The sequence below is a fragment of the Palaemon carinicauda genome, chromosome 44 (genome assembly GCF_036898095.1).
Source record: "Palaemon carinicauda isolate YSFRI2023 chromosome 44, ASM3689809v2, whole genome shotgun sequence".
Classification (NCBI taxonomy): Eukaryota; Metazoa; Arthropoda; class Malacostraca; order Decapoda; family Palaemonidae; genus Palaemon; species Palaemon carinicauda.
The window spans coordinates 44,158,738-44,181,237 of record NC_090768.1 but is presented as its reverse complement, the minus strand read 5'-3'; the positions used below and the strand labels follow the sequence as shown (position 1 = coordinate 44,181,237).

At 33.1% G+C, this 22,500-nt stretch overlaps 1 protein-coding gene across 1 annotated transcript in view; it reads left to right on the top strand.

The window, feature by feature from the left end:
- LOC137634502 (trichohyalin-like) overlaps positions 1–22,500 on the top strand; it is a 132,967-nt gene that overhangs the window by 83,917 nt on the left and 26,550 nt on the right. The window contains 2 exon segments of the mRNA XM_068366938.1: positions 15,201–20,006; positions 20,008–20,497. Coding sequence (XP_068223039.1) covers positions 15,201–20,006; positions 20,008–20,497 — 5,296 coding nt within the window.

Here is a 22,500-nt window from a genome sequence, read left to right as displayed (position 1 = left end):
GTCTCTTAAAAGCTGCATGAATGGTGAATTCTGCTGTTATACAATGACTATATGTATATCTAAAGATGGTACACTCACACTCACACACATACATATATATACATATATATGTATATATATATATATATATATATATATATATATATATATATATATATATAATGACTATCAATCTATCTATCTATATATATACACAAACACACACACATATATATACTTATATATATATATATATATATATATATATATATATATATATATAATGACTATCTATCTATCTATCTATCTATATATATACACAAACACACACACATACATATATATACATATATATATATATATATATATATATATATATATATATATATATATATATATATATATATATATATATACAAACACACATATATACATATACATATATATACACATATATACCTATATATACATATATATCTATATATATACATACCTATATATATATATATATATATATATATATATATATATATATATATATATATACATATATATATAAATATACCGTATAATGTCTGCAAGTTTATTATGAATAGCCTGGAATTAATTTTTCCACCAATAACGTTTGTAGTGGACCAAAAACTAATATTCTGGAGCATTAATAAAAGCCGAATTTTCATGAGCATTCATTACGGGTTCTATATTGTAGCATTTCATAACACCATTTACGTGAATAATCTTTATTTTATTATTCATTCTGAATATATCAAATCCAATATAATTTTAATAAAGTCGTTTATTACTAAGACATTAATATAGATTCGGATTATTGAACTGAATAAAAAGAATATTATTATCGTATTGAATATTTCTATCTTCTCAATATTAGTAGATTTCAATGGTGATTAATGATCCTGGTTCTGTTGTGAATTATATTATCAATTTTATTATATCATATTATATTGTATTATATTATATTATAGATTATATTCACAATAAACGACGAATTATTATTATTATTATTATTATTATTATTATTATCATGCTAAGCTATAACCCATGTTGGAAAATCAACATGCTATTAGCCCAAGGGCTCCAACAGGGAAAATGGCTCAGTGAGGAAATAAACTACAGGAGAAATAATAAACAATAAAAATATTTCAAGAACATTAAAATAGATCTTCCATTTATTGGCAATAAACACTAAAAAAAAATACATGCGGAATCGAAAGAAGATAGAAAAGTGTGCTAGAGTGTACCCTCAAGCAAGAGAACTCTACTCCAAGACAGTATAAGACCATGGTACAGATGCTATGGCACTACCCAAGACCAGAGAACAATGGTTTGACTTTGGAGTGTCCTTCTCCTAGAAGAGCTGCTTGTCATAGCTAAAGAGTCTCTTCTACCCATACCAAGAGGAAAGTAACCACTGAACAATTACAACGCAGTAGTTAACCCCTTGGACGAAGAATAATTGTTTGGTAATCTCAATGTTGTCAGGTGTATGAGGACAAAGCCGAATATGGAAAGAATAAGCAAGACTATTCAGTGTATGCGTAGGCAATAAAAAACTGAGCCGTAACCAGAGAGAAGGATCCAATGTAGTACTGACTGGCCAGTCAAAAGACGTAAAAAAAAACTCTCTAGCGGTAGTATCTCAACGTGTGGCTGGTGCCCTGGCCAATAACAATAACAGTAAAATATATTATCATTATAATTTTGATCATAAACATTATAAACATCAAAAGAACATACGCAGGAACACTGAAAACTCAAAAAAAAAAAAAAAAAAATAACATTAAAATATATTATCATTATAATTTGCATCATAACCATTATAAACATCAAGAGAACATACGCACGAACACTAAAAAAAAAAAAAAAAAAAAAAAAAAAAAAAATTTCCGCGGCTTCTGTAAAATAATAGCCAAAGAATTCAATAAACCACAGAAAACAATAAACCAGATAGTGGGTCCTGTGAATTCATATCCGAAATACCATTCCAAGTGGAAAATGCTCGACTTCACCCTTCTAATAATTTCCTACCGGAGGGGAACCCAATTATAGTGGTTAAATGTGTTGGTGGATGGAGGCAGGATTTGAAATAATGGCAAATTGAAAAACGTTTGGGAAATAAAAGCAGTGGGAGGTAATAATAGCGATGATGATATGAACATGGTAATAAGAGCAACATGAACACCAACAACAGCAATAATAATAATAATAATAATAATAATAATAATAATAATTGTATTAAGAAGAAGAACAACAACAACTACAACAACAACAACAGCAAGAACAACAACAACTATAACAACAACAACAACAGCAAGTACATTAACAACTATAACAACAACAACAATAAAAATAACAATTATTGTCCCAACAGCTAATTTACAATAATGATAACAATAACAATGATATAAATAATAACAATAATAACCATACAAAAGCAGGTATAATAATAATAACAAATAATAATAATAATAATAATAATAATAATAATAATAATAATAATAATAAGAATTATAATAATTATCATCATCATCATCATCATGGCAATAAGAACAAAATAAATAAATAAATAATAATAATAATAATAATAGTAATAATCTTTGTATTACGAACAACAACTATAATGATAATAATAAAAAATATATAAATGACAGTAATAATGATAAAGATAAAAGAACAACAAAATCAATATCAATAATAACCATAATACAAATAATAACAATAACAACACACCCAACCTCTTAATATAAGTCATATTACTGATGAAAATGGTCTCCAATATAATGTAAGAAATTCCTATAGTGATCCGGATAACAAAATAAATTCATTGGTCATTCATCTGTGAATATTCCATCAATTCATTATCCAATATCAGAGGAAATTGGTTTTCTCCAATTTTGTTTACCTGGAAAGTAATTCATGTTAGAAGGACTTGTGTGTATGTAAGTATGCCGATGATATAGGGAGCCTAATACTTTTATTTACGGGTAGGCAGAATAAATTTTTCCTTTCCTGCACCTACTAATAACATGCAACTTCATGGAGATTAGAAATGAAACTATAAGAGAGGTTACCCGAGTGCCATATGTGAATGAGATCATGGTGAGGGGAAGATGGAGATGGTTTGGGCATGCTCTTCACACTCCCCAAAGGGACATAGTTCACCAAACTTTCAACTGGGCTCCACAAGGCCCTAGAAGAGTTGGAAGACCCAGGCCTACATGGCTGAGGACTATGAAGCGTGAAGTAAGAGATGATGAATGGAGAAGTATTGATATAAAAGCTCAAGATAGAGACGACTGGTGAAAACTAAACAAGGCTCTTTGCGTCAATAGGCGTAGGAGATCATGAGAATGTTGATGAACGAGTTTATTTAAGCTGTACTAGTCAGAGCCAGCCATACAGCGTTAGTTTAGTGTGAGCTATCAGACGATAATCTCCCACCATCAGTAATCTGCCAAACCCCAGACAAGAATTAAGACATCTTTGAGGCCATAGTCTTGCAGTGGACTAGAGACAGCTGCACTTGTTGATATTGTGTATATATATATATATATATATATATATATATATATATATATATATATATATATATATATATATATATATATATATATATATATATATATATATATATATATATATAATATATATATATATATATATCATATACATACATATATATACATATATATAATAGTGCATTATTCACAAAACCCTTTTCTTCTATTAAAAATAGTAAAGGGGAGAATTTTTCTTGTTTTTTTTACATATCTTTCCGTGATTATTAGCAATATTTATATATATATATATATATATATATATATATATATATATATATATATATATATATATATATATATACATATATAATATAAATATAAATATATATATATATATATATATATATATATATATATATATATATATATATATATATATATATATATATATATGAATATACACACACATACACTCCCACTGGATCAAAGGACGTCTCCCTAAATACTGTAGGGCCCAATATTCAATCAGCCTTCACCAATATGAACGGGGAAAGGGAGGGGAAAGCGCATAATAACATCAGTATTACGCGAATACCGTTTGCTCTTTCCATTCGATTATAGGTTTAATTTTCCAATAATAGCTGGAAATAGCAAATATTAGGCAAACTCTCCCCTAGTCGGATCTATGATAGAAACAGATCATTAGGAATGGGGTTTAATCACCGTTTGGAGATATTTAGTATATAGTCTTTATATGATTATATATACAAGAAAATGATTTATTTATTATTGATGATATATATTGTATATAATCATATATATATAAGAAAAAATCTATTCATTATTGATTATGTATATTGTCTTTATATAATTATATATACAAGAAAATGATTTATTTATTATTGATGATATATATTGTATATAATCATATATATAAGAAAAAATCTATTCATTATTGATTATGTATATTGTCTTTATATAATTATATATACAAGAAAATGATTTATTTATTATTGATGATATATATTGTATATAATCATATATATAAGAATAAATCTATTCATTATTGATTATGTATATTGTCTTTATATAATTATATATACAAGAAAATGATTTATTTATCATTGATGATATATATTGTATATAATCATATATATAAGAAAAAATCTATTCATTATTGATTATGTATATTGTCTTTATATAATTATATATACAAGAAATGATTTATTTATTATTGATGATATATATTGTCTTTATAGAATCATGTATACAAGAACAAATCTATTCATTATTGATTATGTATATTGTCTTTATATAATTATATATACAAGAAAATGATTTATTTATTATTGATGATATATATTGTCTTTATAGAATCATGTATACAAGAAAAAATCTATTCATTATTGATTATGTATATTGTCTTTATATAATTAAATATACAAGAAAATTATTTATTTATTATTGATGAAATATATTGTAGATAATCATATATACAAGAAAAAATCTATTCCTCATTGATTACATATATTGTCTTTATAAAATTATATATAAAGGAAAAAAATAATTTCTATTTTTACTTGATTATATGAATTAGGAATTATAATTATATATTTATTTATGTGGTAATTTTCATTTTTAGTCGTAATATGTTTAATTTATGAGTATGACTGTAGTTTTACAGAATCCTTTAATACATGAAATCTTAAATGGTAAGCAATTAACGATATTAACATCATCAAAGTCAGCTATTTTTAGTCCATTGCAGGACCAAGGCCTCAGATGTCTATTCATTCTGGGGTTTGGTCAGTTTCTATTAGCATGATGGCCAGTGCGGATTGGTGATAGTGGGAGACTTGTCTGATCGCTTACAACAAACCAACCTAGCATGGGAATATTTCTGGCATGACTTGAAAAAAAAAAATAATTCGAGTATAATTAGTAACTATTATATATATATATATATATATATATACGCATATATATATATATATATATATATATATATATATATATATATATATATACATATATATATATATATATATATATATATATATATATACATATATATATATATACACGCATACACACATATATATACATATATGTGTAAATGTATGTGCATGTATACATTCTCTCTCGTTATGGTATATCCAGAACATCCTAGCCCTCGGACTCCCAGTAAATCTTTTATAAATTAGGGTCTTAGGGTATTACTCCCGTGTACTGCCGTTGCAAACCCCCCAAAATTCGACTAAGTTTAGGCAAACCGAATCTCCTTCTCTGGTCAACAGAGGAACAATGGGATTTAACGGATCGGGCCAAATATATCCTGTTGGGTCGAGAATAGGACATGCGAGGTTTTCAGGACACTGCTAAAGAGAATGTTTTAATCGTTGGAGCCATGTGGGTGGCCAAAAGGGCTCGCTCACACACACGCGTGCACACGCGCACACACACACACACACACACATATATATATATATATATATATATAGATGGATAGATAGATAGATAGATATAGGAATTTATACATGCATATATATAAGCATATGTATGTATGTATGTATATATATATATATATATATATATATATATATATATATATATATATATATATACTCACACATATATACATATATATATGTATATATATATATATATATATATATATATATATATATATATATATGTATATATATATACGTATATATATATATATGTGTGTGTATGTATATATGTATATATATAAATATACACATATATACATGTAAAGACACATTGTATGTGTATATACATACAGTATATATATATACACACACACACGCATATATATATATATATATATATTAGTATATATTTACAATAATTACACTGTTTATTCCATGGCCGCCAAGGGAAAAATTAAGACTGAATGATAATTTAACAGCGCGGAAAAAAAGGAAACAAAGAAAATAACAGCAAATTAAACAAACGTACTTTGAGTTTTTCCCTCCCACAAAACACGAGCACAATTCTACATCATTCTTTGAATTGTATTCCCCTAAGGGTAAGCACAGAGAAAAGATTACTGAAGCTTTCCAATTATTCGCATTTCAAAGAGTAACCAATTGGGATGTAAGTACAGAGAGAGAGAGAGAGAGAGAGAGAGAGAGAGAGAGAGAGAGAGAGAGAGAGAGAGAGAGAGAGAGAGAGAGAGAAATAACTAACAGGTATTAAAAAAGAATAGAGATACAGTCCTTAAAATCAATACAAACTGTGAAACTAAAATGAAAAAAGAAAATTTACCTCCGCCAACGCAGTTGGAAGAGGTTATGTTTTATCCACTGTTTGTGTATGCGTGTATGTGTAGTTGTTAGTGAACAGCTTCCTGGCCACAATTTTAATCACAGAGTAATGAAACTTGTAGGGATTATGTGTTATTTAAAAAAAAGCTGGAAATTATTAAATTTTGGAAGGTCAAAGTCAAAGGTCAAGGTCACGGTCAAGCAAAATGCCCAATTCACGTAATCAGCCATACGTTTGGACATTATTGTCACAGAGACTTCAAACTTGGTTCATATTTGAGTGTATGAAAATCCACGCCAATTAATGCATGTTAAGGTCAAAGGTCAAGGCCGAGCAAAAGGTTCAAAAATGAATAAGAATACAATATATAAAAAATTTACAGATTGTGTGAAATAAAAATAATAATTCTAAATCAAAATCTCTGTTTATAAAGAAAATGGAAAATGTGAGAAGTAAAAAAAAAATCAAATAAATTAGAAAACAAAAGAAGATTACAAACACAGAAATGGATGGTCTTTTAGTTCTAACAGATTAAGAAAGCGAGGACATTCCAAAAGCAAAATCCATGTTTATAAAGAACATTTGCCCAGCCAAAAATTTCAAAGCAATTAAAAAAAATTATATAAGCGTGAAATGAGTGACTTTTTATATCAAACGAAGATAATTCAAAAGCAAAATCCATGTTATAAATGGAATGTACCAAGTCAAAAATTTCAAATCAGTCAAAAAAAAAAAAAAAAAATTAAATAACCGACAAATGGATGACATTTTAGTTCTAAGAGGCTAAGGAAAAAAGGATATTTCAAAAGCAAAATAGGTAAAATTTGAAATCAATAAAAAAAGTACATAACCGAAAAATGGATGAATAAAGGAAAATTTACGAAGCCAAAAACTTAAAATCAATTAGACAAACCATAACATAACCGAGATATGAATGACCTGCTACTTCAACCAGGCTAAGGAAACGAGAGCATAAACGTCGAGAAAATCCCCAGAAGGATGACAGGAATGGTGCTCATTCATCTCGGTCTCAGGACCCCTAGAGAAATCTAAAAGGCGGGATCCTACACATTGAATGCTCTCCAGCGACAATTTAAGACAGGAAGATTAGCCATCCGTGAGCCATTCTTTTCCAGGAAATGTGTTTGCGAACTGATTCTTCGTCCATTTATAATCATCATCATCTCCTTCTTTGCATATTGACGCAAAGGGCCTCGGTTAGATTTCGCCAGTCGTCTCTATCTTAAGCTTTTATCATCTCCTACTTCACGCTTCATAGTCCTCAGCCACGCAGGCCTGGGTCTTCCATCTCTTCAAGTGCTTTGTGGAGCCCAGTTAAAAGTTCCTTATCATTATTATCATCTCCTTCGCATATTGACGCAAAGGGCCTCGGTTAGATTTCGTCAGTCGTCTCTATCTTGAGCTTTTAAATCAATAATTCTCCATTCATCATCTCCTACTACACGCTTCATAGTCCTCAGCCATGTAGACCTGGGTCTTCCAACTCTTCTAGTGCCTTGTGGAAGCCAGTTAAAATTCATCATCATCATCATCATCATCTCCTTCGCTTATTGACGCAAAGAGCCTGAATTAGCTTTAGCTAGTCATCTCTATTTTAAGCTTTCAAATCAATACTTCTCCATTCATCACCTCCTACTACGTGCTTCTTAGTCCTCAGCCATGTAGGCCTGGGTCTTCCAACTTTTCTAGTGCTTTGTGGAGCCCAGTTAAAAGTTCCTTATCATTATCATCATCTCTTTCGCATATTGACGCAAAGAGCCAGTCGTCTCTATCTTGAGCTTTCAAATCAATACTTCTCCATTCATTATCTCCTACTTCACACTTCATAATGCTCAGCCATGTAGGCCTGGGTCTCCCAACTGTTCTAGAGCCTTGTGAAGCCCAGTTAAAAGTTTGGCGAACTAATCTCTCTTGGGGATTGCTGTTTATAATAGGAGGGATTTATATTACCATATTTATTGGAATCTAATAAATACTTTGGAGATGAATGGCACTCAAAATACATTTTTCACAGACCATTATTAGGGATGAACTCAAGTTATAACATTATAGTAAAGGTTATAAATATATTTTCTATGAAAAAAAAAGCCAAGATTGGTGTAAAATATCTCATTAGAAAGAAATAATTAGCTCTTCTAGGAGAAAGACACTCCAAAATCAAACCATTGTTCTCTAGTCTTGGGTAGTGCTATAGCCTCTGTACCATAGTCTTCCACTGTCTTGGTGTAGAGTTCTCCTGCTTGAGGGTACACTCAGGCACACTATCCTACGTTTCCATACTTCAAAAGTACCATATTTACCGCCAGTCAGTTACAGATGTACCCAGTTAAGGATGTACCCAGTTAAGGATGTACCCAGTTAAAGATGTACCCAGTTAAGGATGCCCCCAGTTACGGATGTACCAAGTTAAAGATGTACCCACTTAAGGATGTACCCAGTTAAGGATGTACCAAGTTAAGGATGTACCAAGTTAAGAATATACCCAGTTAAGGATGTACCAAGTTAAGGATATATCCATTCAAAGATCTACCCAGTTAAGGATAAACCCATTTAGGAATGTAACCAGTCAAGAATGTACCGAGTTAATGATGTACCAATTTAAAAATGTACCGAGTTAAGGATATACCAATTTGAGAATGTACCAAGTTAAGGATGTACCCAACTGCTTACAAAGGGCATCACGAATATCTTTTTCGAAGCACGCACTTAGTCTTCAAATAAATGTCTATGTTAAATGCACTTGAATAAGGGTTTAAAGGATAAAATTCCCTAAAAATCACTTTAATTTCGGAGTTCAGAATTAATATGTTAAAATAATACATAATTTTCACAAAATCTGGTAAAAATAACAAAACGAAGGGAATAAGAAAAGGAAAGTAAATGTTTATAAATATTGCTCAAAGCTTAATTACTCTACTTCAAGCATTACTTAATTTGATAAAAAAAATATAAATAAAATTAGCAATAATTTTAAAGAGTAAAGAATAAAACATAATAGATCGGAAAAAACGAATATGAAATCAGTTATGGTTTCTCAAAAACTTCGATTTATCTCAAAGACAGACTCTCTCTCTCTCTCTCTCTCTCTCTCTCTCTCTCTCTCTCTCTGTGAATTCTTTTGAAAGCTCAATAAGGAAGATTTAGAATAAATAAGAAAACTTATCGTAGTAAAAAAAATATTACATAAACAATAATTGTAAAAAACCTCTCTCTCTCTCTCTCTCTCTCTCTCTCTCTCTCTCTCACTTTGAGAATTCTTTTGAAAGCTAAATAAAGAAGATTTAGAATAATAAATAAAACTAATTGTGGTAAAAAAAATATTACATAAACAATGATTATAAAAACCCTTCTCTCTCTCTCTCTCTCTCTCTCTCTCTCTCTGTGAATTCTTTTGAAAGCTAAATAAGGAAGATTTAGAATAAATAAAAAACTTATCGTGGTAAAAAAATATTACATAAACAGTGATTGTAAAAACCTTTCTCTCTCTCTCTCTCTCTCTCTCTCTCTCTCTCTGTGAATTCTTTTGAAAGCTAAATAAGGAAGATTTAGAATAAATAAAAAACTTATCGTGGTAAAAAAATATTACATAAACAGTGATTGTAAAAAACCTTTCTCTCTCTCTCTCTCTCTCTCTCTCTCTCTCTCTCTCTCTCACACTTTGATAATTCTTTTGAAAGCTAAATAAAGAAGATTTAAAATAATAAATACAAAACTTATCGTGGTAAAAAAATATTACATAAACAATGATTATAAAAACCCCTCTCTCTCTCTCTCTCTCTCTCTCTCTCTCTCTCTCATACACACACAAACACACGTTCGTACACGTTCGAATTCCCCATGGAATTCCAATAAGACGATGTTTTGCCAGTTTAATGTACAGAGAAACGTCAGTGAAACGTCAGTGGTGGGAACCAATAAATCTGTGAGGTTGTGCTGAGCGGCTCTGCCATCTGGTGGAATCTAGCTAAACTATTCCAATGCGATGCTACTGACAAATACATCTTCCTTCGGGGGTTTTGCGTTTTCCAAGCATTCTTAAAGAGGTTTATGTTGTGTAAATATATTGATTGCATGGGAAAAATCCCAGGGTAAATATGGCACTGTTCAAATAAATGGAATTTAATCTTATATTGTCGACAGGATAATGCATAATCATAACTCTATACTCTAATATTGACGATTGATAAAGGGAAACAATCATACACACAAAAACAAACAGAGGGTAAAACATAACCTTCTAACATCGTTGCTGGAGTTAATAAATAAAGACGTGAATCGCATATAAAAAGCAAATCAAAATTCAAAGTCCTAACCAAAGCCGGGTCATGAAAAGATGAAGATAGTTTTTAGAAGTGAGACGTATAGAATATTGACCAGAACTGGTCCAATTGAAAGCGATCTAACTTGAAGGGAAAAAAATAGCTGACTAGGCTCTCCCTGGTACAGAGGTCTAATTAGAGAAAGGGAGACTGGCGTAAGCTAGGCAAAGCGGCTCAGACGAAGACATCTAGATGAACAGAGATTTGGTCTGATTGAAGGGGGGAAGAGATTAGAGGGACATCCAAATTGGGACCTATATATCTTGACAGTTGAGTTCTAGGTAGAGCGGTAAACACGAGACAGATCTGGGAAGTCTATTTCGAATGGGGACATCTTGTTGCTTGGCTAAGCTCGAACTTTTTACCTTAGTTTGAGAGGAGAGATCGAAACTTGATTAGAGAATGTGAAAGGGCCTCGGCTACATTTCACCAGTCGTCTCTATCTTAAGCTTTTAAATCGATACTTCTCCATTCATCATCTCCTACTTCACGCTTTATAGTGCTCAGCCGTATAGGCCTGGGCCTTCCAACTCTTTCAGTGCCTTGTGGATCCCGGCTAAACGTTTAGTGAACTGATCTCTCTTGGGGAGTGCGAAGAGCATGCCCAATCCATCTCCATCTACCCCACACCATGATCTCATCTACATACGGCACTTGAGTAATTTCTCTCATAGTTTCATTTCTAGTCCTGTCCTACCATTTAATTCCCAATAATAATAATAATAATAATAATAATAATAATAATAATAATAATAATAATAATAGTTTACTTTTATTATTACTATTATCATCATCACCATTATTGTTGACATTCTGATGTTGCTATTCTGCCGACCAAGAATCCAATCCCACAATTAAGTTTCCATCAACTTATTCATCCAACCAATGTCTTAGTTTCCGATGTACGACCCCACATAGTTACGAGCGAAAGCGTACAGAGATTACTTCTAATCTCTTTTATTTGGTATACTTTTAGAGAGAGAGAGAGAGAGAGAGAGAGAGAGAGAGAGAGAGAGATGATTCTGGTCCTGCCTTTTCCCTTTATCCTTAGAGATAGAATGAGAGATAGAAAAAGAAAAAGAGTAAGAAAAAGAAAGAAAGCAAGTGAGAGAGAGAGAGAGAGAGAGAGAGAGAGAGATGATTCTGGTCCGGCCTTTTCCCTTTATTTTCACAGTGAGTAAAAGATAGAAAAAGAAAGAAAGACAGAGGAAGAAAACAGAGAGAGAGAGAGAGAGAGAGAGAGAGAGAGAGAGAGAGGTGATTCTGGTCCAGCCTTTTCCCTTTATCTTTAGAGAGAGAGTGAGAGATAGAAAAAACAAAGGAGCATGAAAAAGAATGAAAGCTAGAGAGAGAGAAAGACAAAAGAAAAAAAGCAAGTAAGAGAGAGAGAGAGAGAGAGAGAGAGAGAGAGAGAGATGATTCAGGCCCAATCTTTATCCTTGCATCCTTGATACTTATCTTTTTTTACGTTTATAGTTTTGCATTCAAAGAAAGATGAAAAGGAGATCGGATTGCGTAGGACTAAGAGCCGAATCCTCTTCCACATTGTTTCATTCGCTTGATCTCATTCTGAAGGGATCAGCTTCCTAAGGCTTCTTGCTTTGGTCACAGATTTAAGATTATCCTTTATAGATGTCACAATATTTTTCTCCCTTCTTTTTTTCCCTCCTTCTTTCTTCCATCATTCGTGTCTATTCTATTTATCTTATTTTTTATCATTATCATTATTATTATCATTATTATTATTTTTATTATTATTATTATTATTATTATTGCTATCATTATTATCAGCTAAGCTACAACCCTAGTTGGGAACTTGGGATGATATAAGCCCGAGGGCTCCAATAGGGAAAATAGCTCAGTAAGGTAAGGAAATAAGGAAATTACAAGAAAAGTAATTAAAAATTAATATAGAATATTTCAATATCAGTAACATTAAAATAAATATTTCATATATAAAATATAAAAACTTAAAAAAAAAGCTTTATTCATTTATTTCAAAGGTGAGGTTTATTTGTAAATAAAATTAAAATTAAATATTAAATATTATCTAAAATATTGACTCGACAATAAGACCAAAATAGCAGACAAGAGCAAATCTCTCTCTCTCTCTCTCTCTCTCTCTCTCTCTCTCTCTTTCTCTCTCTCTCTCTCTCACACACACACACACACACACACACACACAAATATCCTAGATATCCCAATGTTTGTTTGTTCCATATATTAAGCTTCCATAAATTAACTTTTTTGTCCTAATCAAGATTTATATTCAAAGAAATGTAAATGTTTCTAAATCCTGAACTCTCTCTCTCTCTCTCTCTCTCTCTCTCTCTCTCTCTCTCTCTCAGTACTCTAGAAGCTTCATTCCAGCCCTGACTAGATTATGGAATGTTCTTCCTTTTCAGGCAGTTGAATCAGTGGAACTTAATGTTATAGTGCCCTGTTAGTAACGCTACAAGTGTTTATCCTAATCATTAGTGGGCTTAAGCTAGTTAGAGCAAATTGCAAACACTTTCAGAAGAATTCTGCCTCTTAACTTTATAATGATGAAAACACTCATCTCTACTGGAAATTTTGAGCATCCATTAAAATGGTTTAATAATATGGCAAGAAATATTATCAAAGGGTAACGAGTATCGTAATGGTTGGGTCATGACACGATATATATACAGACATGTATGTATGTATGTATGTATATATATATATGAGTGTGTGTATATATATACATATATACGTATATATGTATACACACACACATATATATATATGTATATATATAAAAGCATATGTGTTTGTATTTATATATATATATATATATATATATACAAGCATATCTTATATATGTATATATATACATATATAGTGAGAGAGAGAGAGAGAGAGAGAGAGAGAGAGAGAGAACGAACTCGTAGAGTCTGTGGAAGTCAAGGTTGGAATGCAGGAGGAATGTCAATCTTTCTTTATAGATGTAACATATGGATGTTGAATTAAAGAAAAAAAAAGAAACTTGAAGCTAATGAGATGCATTGTTAGCACAATATGTGGAGCATCACAAGCCCTGAAAGGATACAAAAGGTAGGAAACAGTTAGCGTAGGTTAAAAGGTGGATCAGGATGTTTTGAGTTAGTTCAGTCATGTGGAATGAAGATAAGAAGACCAAGATGTCTTTGGAAAGACTGAGTGAAAAGGGTCATACATAAGATAGGCCTGGAGAAGAGCTTACACCCATTATTCCAGAATGGACACAACAGTTCAGCACATGTTAGCATAACTAGATATACATATCTTTTTTGTTAAGATAGGCTAACTTGGTAGGACAATTATACAAGACTGATCCTAAAATCAACAACTATTTGTTATCTCCAATATATAATAAAGATTAGGTGTCAGGATATATATATATATATATATATATATATATACATATATATATGATGAATTTTTGCACATTTAAACGTATTTTTCATATTTCAAATAAGCCATATGTATCAATACATTAAAGTCTGGATTCTCTTAACGACCTCGGGTTCAGAGCCCCCAGGCGAAATCACTCAAAGACTATATTCAGATACTATAGCCTTTGGGTGATTTCGGCTGGGGCTATGATTCCGAGGTTATTAAGAGAAACCAGACTTTAATGTATTAATGTATATGGCTTATTTAATACATATATATATATATATATATATATATATTTCTGGTGACGCTCAGCTGCCCCCATCCTACGGGGAGGAGGAGTAGTCAGACCCTGGTGAGAGGGGGTTGTACTTGCATGTGTGTGTATCTCTTAATATTTAGCCGTCATTTTTGACGGGTCGCGTACACTAGTGGATATATAAAGACTCGCATTATATTATAACCATCATTGGAAAAATGAAGCTTCACACTACTTTATGTGGTGTAAAAAAAAAAAAAAAACGTTGAATCTTCATAATTAACTTGAGTCAAATTTCTGATGCATCTCCCTGTGTAATGTTACTTCATTGTGTTGTAATAATATATTTTCCTTCTTAAAAAACATCAATGATCCCTTCAAATAATCATATTAAAAATCTAATATTTTTCTTTCCAGGGAGTAGTTGCTGGGACGACAACTTCACCGCTGGACAACAAGACAATCAATGGCTCAAATACGGATCTCAGTAAAGACGCGAGCAATGACGTCATAGACGCTCGAGAACGCAGATTGATGGAGACTGGAGCTACGAGAGGAAGCTGGGGGTTTTCAGTTGGGACTCTTCCCCTGGATGACAAGTACATGATGATGCTCAGGAAGACAGCCAACCAGAGAGTATTGAAAAATCGCAAAAACTCTCTAACCCAGGCCAGAATGCCCAGTGAAGGTGCCCAGGCTGCGAAAAGAAGTGACGCTGACCCATCTCTGCAAAGTTCTGCCAGCTCAGAGAACTCTGTCGCCAACCAGACAAAAAAGGAAGACAAACGTAGTATTGACAACGACCAAATGGAAAGCGAAAATTATATGGATGATGAGAAAAGGTCTATTGCTTCATTAGCACGTTCCGGATATCTAAAATCCATCTACAATAAGAGAAATGTTGCCTATTTTGCCAGAGCTTCTAGTCAGAACCTAACAGATGATGTAGATGGCATCGAAAAGAGACATCTTGCCAGTCTTGCCAGGAACAGTGAACTTCCTCAATTTAGTAGTATGCAAAAGCGATATCTAGGTGCCCTTATGAAGAGCCAACCTCCATCCTTCATCGGAAACAGGGGTGGTAAGCGATACTTTGCCTCGACCCTCAACTCATTCAGTGATTCAGACGATAAAAGGGATGAAAAGCGATTTTATGGGTCCATCTTGAAGTCTGACACGGTCCCAAATTTTGGGGAAGTACACTCAGAGCAGGACAAGAGACACTTTTCTTCACTGCTAAAGAGTAACAATGTTCCTTTCATTCATGACAAACGTTTCTTTGCTGCTCTATTAAAGAGTCCTCAGTATGTCAGCCCTATTAACAATCAGGGACTAAATAAGAGATACTACGGTTCCATTTTAAAAAATAGAGAAGAACCTATTTATGAAGACAAACGTCACTACTCTTCATTAATAAAGTCTTTGCCTTCTCCAGAAATTAGTGAGCCTGTAATTGATAAACGCCATCTAGGATCTCTTTTTAAAAGTAGCGACTTGAGTTATTCAAATGGATTCCACACTGACGATAAGAGATACTACGCATCGCTACTCAAGAGCAGCCGTTTCAATAATAACCCAAACAGCTTTTCGGCCAATAAAAGATATTTGGCATCTTTACTAAAACAAAAAGATCCTGACACATATGACAGCTTTTATGAAGGCAAAAGGCACCTTTCATCCCTTTTCAAAAACCGGCAGGAACGAGACTCCCTAGACAGCTTCAGCGAAGATAAGAGGTACTTGGCATCTCTTCTTAAACCTAAAAGATCTGATGGTTCAGACGATGATATTCAAGAAGATAAAAGATATCTTGCATCACTTTTCAAACCAAGAAGATCCGATGACTCGTCAGCTGAATACACGAATGAGGATAAAAGATATCTGGCATCTCTTTACAAACCAAGACGATCTGATGATTCTGCTGATGTAATGTCAGAAGACAAGAGACATCTATCCTCTCTCTTCAAACCTAAGCGATCCGATGACTCTATCAATGAGGATAAACGCTACTTGGCATCTCTCTTTAAGCCAAGACGTTCTGATGACTCAGCTGACCTGAGCGAAGACAAGAGACATTTTGCATCACTTTTATCTAAAAAATATGACGACTCAGCTGACTTAAGTGAAGAAAAAAGACATTTTGCTTCACTCTTGTCTAAAAGATATGACGAATCAGATGACATGAATGAAGAAAAGAGACATTTTGCTTCACTCTTGTCTAAAAGATATGATGAGTCAGATGACTTGAGTGAAGAAAAAAGACATTTTGCTTCACTCTTGTCTAAAAGATATGATGAATCAGATGACATGAATGAAGAAAAAAGACATTTTGCTTCACTCTTGTCTAAAAGATATGATGACTCAGATGACTTAAGTGAAGATAAAAGACATTTTGCATCCCTTTTATCCAAACGATATGGCGAGACTGATGACTCTAATGAGGAAAAAAGATATTTTGCTTCATTGCTCTCAGATCAATACGGTAATGTGGACGATCTAAGCGAAGAAAAAAGACATTTTGCCTCTTTACTGTCTAAAAGATATGAAGATTCAGAAGACTTCACTGAAGACAAAAGACATTTTGCATCACTCCTCTCTAAGAGATATGATGACTCAGATGATATAAGTGAAGACAAAAGACATTTTGCATCCCTCCTGTCTAAAAGATATGATGACTCAGATGATTTAAGTGAAGACAAAAGACATTTTGCATCACTCTTGTCTAAAAGATATGATGGTGACGAGTTAAACGAAGAAAATAGTCAAATTTCGCCTCTCCTTGACGAAGGGTTTGATCGTGATTCCCTGGATGAAGACAAACGCCATATCGGGTCCCTTTTTTCCAAAAGACCTGACGATTTAGAATCACTGACTGAAGACAAACGCCATATCGGGTCCCTTTATTCCAAAAGACCTGACGATTTAGAATCACTGACTGAAGACAAACGCCATATCGGGTCCCTTTTTTCCAAAAGACCTGACGATTTAGAGTCACTAACTGAAGACAAACGCCATATCGGGTCCCTTTATTCCAAAAGACCTGACGATTTAGAATCACTGACTGAAGACAAACGCCATATCGGGTCCCTTTATTCCAAAAGACCTGCCGATTCAGAATCACTGACTGAAGACAAACGCCATATTTCTTCTCTTTTGTACAAGAGACTAGATGATGGAGATTTCTCAGTGGAAGAAAAAAGACACTTTGCTTCCCTCTTGTCGAAGAAATATGATGAGCCAGATGCTCTTGTTGAAGACAAGCGACATTACGCTTCTCTTCTTTCCAAGAAATTTGACGAATTTCCTGATGCCTTTGAGGAGGAAAAAAGACACATAGGGTCCTTAAGGGGGAAAAAGTTCGACGAATCTTATGAGGATCTGCAGGAAGACAAAAGACACATAGGGTCCTTAAGGGGGAAAAAATTTGACGAATCTTATGATGATCTGCAGGAAGACAAAAGATATCTGGGATCACTCAGGTCTAAAAAATTTGATGAGTCATCCGATCTTTTAGAGGAAGAGAAGAGACATTTGGGGTCCCTTCGATCTAAAAAATTTTATGACTCTCCAAATGATTTGGAAGAATACAAGAGGCACTTGGGATCCCTGAGGTCGAAAAAATTTGATGAATCGTCTGAATATTTGGAAGAGGACAAGAGACATTTGGGTTCCCTTAGATCCAAAAAGTTCGACGAATCATCAGACCTTTCAGAAGATAAGAGACATTTGGGTTCCCTTAGATCTAAAAAGTTTGACGAATCCTCAGACATTTCAGAAGATAAGAGGCATTTGGGTTCCCTCCGATCCAAAAAGTTTGACGAATCATCCGACCTTTCAGAAGACAAAAGACATTTGGGTTCCCTCAGATCTAAAAAGTTTGACGAATCCTCAGACATTTCAGAAGATAAGAGACATCTGGGTTCTCTAAGATCAAAAAAGTTTGACGAATCATCAGACCTCTCAGAGGAGAAACGACATTTAGGTTCCCTCCGATCCAAAAAGTTTGATGAATCATCTGATCTATCAGAAGAAAAGAGACATTTGGGTTCCCTACGATCCAAAAAGTTTGACGAATCATCAGACCTTTCAGAAGACAAGAGACATTTGGGTTCCCTTAGATCCAAAAAGTTCGACGAATCATCCGACCTTTCAGAGGAGAAGCGACATTTGGGTTCCCTCCGATCCAAAAAGTTTGACGAATCGTCCGACCTTTCGGAAGATAAGAGACATTTGGGTTCTCTCCGATCCAAAAAGTTTGATGAATCATCCAACATTTCAGAAGATAAGAGACATTTGGGTTCCCTACGATCCAAAAAGTTTGATGAATCATCCAACATTTCAGAAGATAAGAGACATTTGGGTTCCCTACGATCCAAAAAGTTTGACGAATCAACTGACCCTTCAGAAGATAAGAGACATATCGCTTCGCTGATGTCCAAAAAATCAGATACTGCTAATCCTAATGAAGATAAGCGCCACATTGGCTCACTGCGCTCCAAAAAGGCTGATGAACAGGCTCAAACAAGCGAAGACAAACGCCATATAGGGTCTCTGTTTTCAAAAAAATCAAATGATCAACTTCAAACAACAGAAGATAAACGCCACATAGGTTCTTTGTACACTAAAAAGTCTGGTGACGGTGAATTGAATGAAGATAAGAGACACATAGCCTCCTTAATGTCAAAGAAATCTGATACTTCTGAACACAACGATGACAAAGGACACCTAGGTTCCCTCTACAGCAAAAAATCTGACGCAAGTTCAGCATCCTCTGACGCGACAGACGCAACAAACGTTGACAAGCGACACCTTTCCTCCCTGTTCAGGGAGCGAAGTTTCAACAACTGGCAAGATAGATTCGGCACAGAAAAGAGGTACCTGGCTGCGCTCCTGAGAAACAGGGACGAAAACCTACCCTTTGGGAAGCGCCACTACTCATCTCTACTGAAGCACAAGAACTCTTACGGCAACATCTTGGATGATGATGAAATTGACAAGCGGTACTTCGCCTCTACTTTGAAGAGGTCGGACCTCAATGAGGATCATGTGGACGAAGGAACACACCAGTATCAAGTCACCAACGAAGAAGAAAATGAACCAAATGTAGATAAGAGACATTACTCATCTCTGCTGAAGAACATGGCGGCACCAGAAAATTCAGAGGTTCAAAAGAGGTACTTTGCTTCTCTCTTGAAAAACGGAAATGTCAGATTTGGAGCGGGGTAAACGACACCTGTCCTCGGTGTTCGCAAACAGAGAAGAGAACGAACACACGAGGACGAAGCGTTATATAGGCGCCTTGGCTAAAAACAACGACCTACCCTACTTGTTCACCAGATCCCGCCAGAACCGACGAAATGCTCCAAGAACCCCTGAGGAAAACATTGCCTATTTGGAACGCCTCATCAGGCTGGAGATCCAGAAGGGCCTTCTGAAGAAACGGCAACGGCAGCTCGATCTCCTGGGATCCAACGACAAGATGCTGGTCCTCCTAAGTAACATGAATAACAACAAGCTGGCGTCCTATGAGACTGACGACAGCAAAGCGGATGATTACGACAAGCGCAACATCCAGTCGCTGGCGCGCAATGGCGATATCATCGGATGGTCAGGGAAGAGAGAGAACGCCTTCGACAACAACGGTGGAAGCATGTATATATATACTCCTGTCCATGAGACGTCTATTCCGTATTCAGTTAACAAGAGATTCTTAGGTAAGTCAAGATATTGTATAGATTTAGTATCTAAATAAGTCCTTTGCATTTTTATTAATGCTCCTTCAGATTTGCTACGGTACTGATTTCTTCATGTTTACATTGTATAACTGTTAATTCATTTTATCGATTATTATTACTATATCTTAAGAGGAGTACACTTTGGCAAACAAGACCCTGAATGTTTTTATAAACATTTATTCGTTATTTAAAAGAAAATTGCAAGATTTATTACTAAGCAGAGGTTAAATTTACATTCATTCATATATAAAATTAATAATCATTTCATACCAAAAGACTATTGAAAAATTGCGATGATAATGTTGAAAATTACAGATGATAAGGATATTAATAATTATCTAAAAACAATAATGATAAATATTAATGTAATTATCAATACTATTACAATGAGATACGGTTTGAAATTATCAGTTCAGATTCAATTAGATAAGGTGGATTAAATTGTCGAGGATAATGAATTAAATCTCTCTCTCTCTCTCTCTCTCTCTCTCTCTCTCTCCTCTCTCTCTCTCTCAAGAAAACTAATTTTAATTCTAAAAAAATGCCTTTTAATCATCATTCATAAAAACCAGAGCAAAACAGACGGGTTTTTAAATTCCTATGTAAACAAGGGACAACTCTGATAACAGGATCAGTTAGATGCAAAGATAAAGACAAGAAAATCCTTTCCGATATGACCAATAGAGGCGACCAGCAGTTTTGTTTGTTTTTCTTTGAAGTGAAGCATGTTTAATAATAATAATAACAACAACAACAACAACAATAATAATAATAATAATAATGATAATAATAATAATAATAATAATAATAATAATAATATGATAACCCAGCAGAGTTTTGTTCGTTTTTCCGGTAATGGCTATTTTTTTTTTTTTTCTAATTCAATAGCTGTTCATTCGCCTTTCTTTCAAGTTACACACCAAGTTAAATAATAATAATAATAATAATAATAATAATAATAATAATAATAATAACATTAATAATAATATGACGTCACAGTGCCCTTATCACCAAGATGAGGAAGGTAAGACTGATTGCTAGAATATCACTACTGGAAAGTAGGGCAAGTCAAGATATAAAAAGAATATTTGGTATAAACAATATGCAAGAAAAGGCTAGGGAAGCTCGTCTGAGATAATATGACCATATAATATGAATGAAGGAGGTCCAGTGAGGAAAGGAAAAAAAGGAAATAAATAAACTATACATAGATATGAATTGACAGCAAGGGAGATTTTTTGCAATCACTGAATCAAAGAGAGTCTGTCTGACAACATGTTTTCGAAGCTCTGTCCAGAGTAAGAAGGATGATACAGACATGAAGGCCAGAGAAGTAAGAGGATTACAGAACGAACATATGAACGAACACAAACACGAACAAAGAGGAAGAGGGGAAACGAGGTAAATACAAAGATATATATCTACATCGAAATAAAAAACAATGATGCTGACCTGATTAGATCTTAAATTTCTTTTTAGTTTTTTATTTTATTATTTTTGTTTTGTGAGGTCATTTATAATATTGATTCATTTAAAATAGAAATTGCAAATAAACATAAATATAAATACAAAGACGAGATAAAAAAAATTATGCTGACCTGATTAAATCTTCAGATTTCTTTCTACTGTTTTATTTTATTATTTTTGTTTTGTGAGGTCAGTTATAATATTGATGCATTTAAAAGAAAAAGGGAAAATAAAGATGAATATAAATACAAAGACAAGATAAAGAAAAATAGATGATGCTGACCTGATTAAACCTTCTGATTTATTTTACTGTTTTTTCTTTTTATTATTTTTGTTTTGTTAGGTCATTTTTTCTATAAATTCAATTAAAAAGAAAAGGTGAAGATAAAGATGAATATAAATATAAAGATGAGAAAGAAGAAAAAATGATGCTGACCTGATTAAATCTTCAGATTTCTTTCTACTGTTTTTCAAAAGAATAACTAAAATAAAGATGAATAGAAATACAAAGACAA